The 3,618-nt window shown below is 53.6% G+C and overlaps 1 protein-coding gene across 1 annotated transcript; it reads right to left on the reverse strand.

Moving 5' to 3' along the window:
* Positions 1-1,174: 1,174 nt before the first annotated feature.
* Positions 1,175-2,751, reverse strand: LOC119367873. The gene has a single exon (XM_037633261.1). It carries the CDS (start codon positions 2,687-2,689, stop codon positions 1,298-1,300), a length of 1,392 nt encoding a protein of 463 aa, XP_037489158.1. The 5' UTR covers positions 2,690-2,751; the 3' UTR covers positions 1,175-1,297.
* Between the last annotated feature and the right edge of the window lie 867 nt (positions 2,752-3,618).

A 3,618-nucleotide genomic window follows, 5' to 3' on the forward strand; every position in this document is an offset into this window, starting at 1 on the left:
TGATTTGTGTTCCATTTTTACTTAACGTAGATGTATTTTCACTATTAAGTGTAATAATTAATAACTATTGGATGTGTTCCGCAACGCGATACGCGATGAGTGGGATTTTCCTTGGCATGAGCGGAGATGCCTTCGAATTACTAAGTTTTATTTGGTTGTCTGTTTCATGTGTTAGTTCTGTATTGTACCAATGTTCATTCAAATGAAAATGCAAGGTACTACAATGATGAATGTATGATATTTCCATAAAATTAATAAATTATAGGACATTGAAATGTAGGGGTTGAGGTTTAGAGGTCTGCTGGAGTTAAACAAATTGTAAGTGAGGATCTTTATAGGTGAGTCCCTATGCGTTGATTGATGGAAAATGTTTTAGGGGACCTATGAGAGTTTCTCTGACTCCGGTTCATGACTCCTTGGAAATCCTCCCAACCATTCCTGTTTACACTAAAAAACATATTTTGTTACCCTTTTAATTATTATTTTTAAAAATTTCTTTAGTGAATTCAACTTCATCATACGGAACTACTGAGCAGCCGACACCCACTAGCCGAACATTGGACGATGCTTTGATCCAGCGGTCGGCCTCCTCTTTGTGACATGCATGTACGGTCAGATCAGTAGCATCGTCCAGACATCGGCTGCACACCGTCGTGTGTATAGCAGCGCTCTTCATCATATAACCGAGTTTTGCTTTGAGCACGCATGACGGCCACACGACAAGAGCTGGGAAGGAGGCAGAGTTCATAAAGTACATGTTCGACCGTGACAACCCCAAGCATGTGTCCGCGTACTTGATGATGAGGTGACCAGGTGAATACGACTCATGAGAGTGCGAGCTTTGAAAGAGGATAAGTAGAACACATATTAGTCGCGAGGGAACGCAAGAATTTTGTTTCTCCTGTTGCAACGCACGAACACATTTACTTGATTAAACATAAATAAAATTAATAAAACTTTTTTTATATTTGAGAGTCGTGCATTGCACGTGCATGCTTACTAGTATGTTATATACTCCTTATATATGTCGCAGACAGTAGATACAAGAATGCATTCACATGTGCTGCATCTGTTGCAGTTCTCCTGGTAATAACGTCTGACATGAATTACGCTGCTACCCGTGCAACGTAGCAGTAAGTGTTATTATCCAACAATTGCGCTAGATTATTTCTCTGTGAATGTCTCAGGAACCATGTAAAATTTGCCACAGTTTAGGCATCTCTTCTCAATTATAAGCACCCAAATACAGTAAGCAGTCATTAAACAAAATACCAACGTGACACAAGGCTTTATGGGGTCATGTCATGGGCTTCTCGAGCAACGCCGAGACGTACCACTCGTTCCTCTCCGCGCCCAGGTCGAGCTTCCGGCTGGCCTTCCACCGGAGCCGGTGGAAGCCGACGCGGTCGAGGATGGGCACGTACGTGGAGTTGAGCTGCGGGCCGAGGCAGAAGAAGTGGTCGAGCCAGAAGACGCCGCCGGGCCGGAGCACCCGGTAGATATCAAAGAACGCGAACTCGAGCACGGCGGCGGGCACCGAGTTGGTGAGCACGTGCATGGAGTGCACGATGTCCAGCACGCCGTCGGCGAAGGGGAGTCGCTGCACGAGGCTGATGTGCAGCGGCACCAGCCCGCGCGACGCGACGAACCGGTTGAAGGGCGCGTCCAGGTCCAGAGTCGTGGTCACCACGGTCACGTTGCGCTCGCGCATCCGCGCCGCGAAAGTGCCGGTCCCGCCGCCGATGTCCAGGCCGATGCGCACGGTGCCCGGCGGCCTGGACTGCAGCACGCCGTCGATGCTGAACCCAGGGCCGCCGTTGTCGGTCAGCCACCGCCGCCGCTCCTTGCCCGCCAGGTCGAAGCAGTCCTTGCAGTCGTACGACCCGCCCCTGCTGTGCGCGCGCTCCACGAGGCAGGTGTAGTTCTTGCACGTGTACGGGGACCAGTTCACGGTCGTGTCGGCCGGGATTGACCAGAGGCTCGCCGGGAGCGGCTTCGGCTCGACGTACCTCGCCGGGGATCGCGGCCTGCAGCGCCGGCGCGGCAGCGGCTCGCACCCCTTGAGCATGAGCTGCAGTGCGAGGGCCTCGTCGTCGGGGCATTCGCCGCTCGCGTTGTACGTCATGTACTGCGTGAGCTCCTCCTGGAAGTTGCGGCACGCGAAGCCCAGGCCCGGGAAGAGCTCGTCGGTGCCGAAGTTGACAGAGTAGCCGAGGGGGAGCCGGTGGGGCTCGATGGCCATCTTGAGCTCGCCCGTGGGCTCCTCGGGCCAGCCATTGAAGTCCTGGACCGCCGGCGTATCGCCGTGGACGGCGCCGAGCTTGGCGAGCACGGACTCGAGGAGGAGCGAAGACGTCCCGCACTGCCCCCGGAGGAAGGCCAGCTCCGCGCGTGCCAGCGAGAGCGCGTCGCGGGTGGCGTTGAGGTCCCGGAGGAGCGCCGTGGAGTCCCAGAGGTGGATGCTCGGCGCGGAGGCGGGCATGTTGAGCGACAGCGACGCGCCGGAGAAGAGGTACACCGAGACGAGGTTCGTGGCGATGACGACGAAGAGCATCTTCAGCTTGGCGTGCCGAAGCGCCGGCCGCGCCGATCGGTGCCCGTGGCTGTCCACGCCGCCGCCCATCGCCGCGCCGAGCTGTTGCTGCTGCGAGTGCGAGGTGGTGGTGATCCGGTGCTTTGCCCCGTGCATGACCACACTTGCTGCGCGCTCGCGGCCTGAAGATCGGCAACAACTAGCTCTAGCAGTCTAGTAGTATTCCTCGAGATCGGCGACGCTCCCCTTGCTACGCTACGCTGTTTCCGCATTATCGCAGCCGGAAACTGCTACCCAGTGTACGTGCTACTTCAGTTCATTATGCATCTGCATCTGACATGCATGCCAAAACGGTGGCTGACAATTTAATCCGGGGTTTAGAAAATTACAAGTGAAGCTTTGAGGCGCACTACTTTTGACTTTGGATGTGTGACTGGTTGCTTTTGGGGGGAGAAAAGGGTGCCAATTTTGCTTCGAAAGGCATGCTGTGGCCGGATCCACAAGTCGGCGAGAGATGCGTGTTAAGCAAGAGGGAAAAAACTACGGAAACACTAACGCCCACATGTGTGGGCGTTCTTCAACTCACCCACACGTTTAGATGGTCGTTGATTGTATTTTACACGAATCTTGACACGAAAAGGTGGATTTGTTGTGCCACGTAGAACGGGGCTGGTGTGTGGGCGTTGAAGAGTTTGCTCACACGCCCCGTATCACGCTGTTGCCAGCTGCGCTGTGTGGGCGAACTAGTTTCTGCCCACACAGCCACCACCTAGTCCATGCGGTGTGGCGAACTAATTTTCGCCCACACGACACTCTTAAGTTGTGGATGGCAACTGCAGTTACGCGAACATGGCAATTAGGTAAACAAACATGGCAACTGTGATTCTTTTGCTAGACGGCAACTGCAGTTGCGCATATGTGGCAACCAGATAAACACACATGCCAACTGCGATTAACTGTACATGGCAACTATGGTTGGACCACACATGGCAACTAGGTAAACGCACATGGCAACTACTGTTTGACCATGTGTGGCAAGTAGTTAATCACACACGACAACTACGGTTTGATTACACGCAGCAACT

The sequence above is a fragment of the Triticum dicoccoides genome, chromosome 2B (genome assembly GCF_002162155.2).
Source record: "Triticum dicoccoides isolate Atlit2015 ecotype Zavitan chromosome 2B, WEW_v2.0, whole genome shotgun sequence".
Taxonomy (NCBI): domain Eukaryota; kingdom Viridiplantae; phylum Streptophyta; class Magnoliopsida; order Poales; family Poaceae; genus Triticum; species Triticum dicoccoides.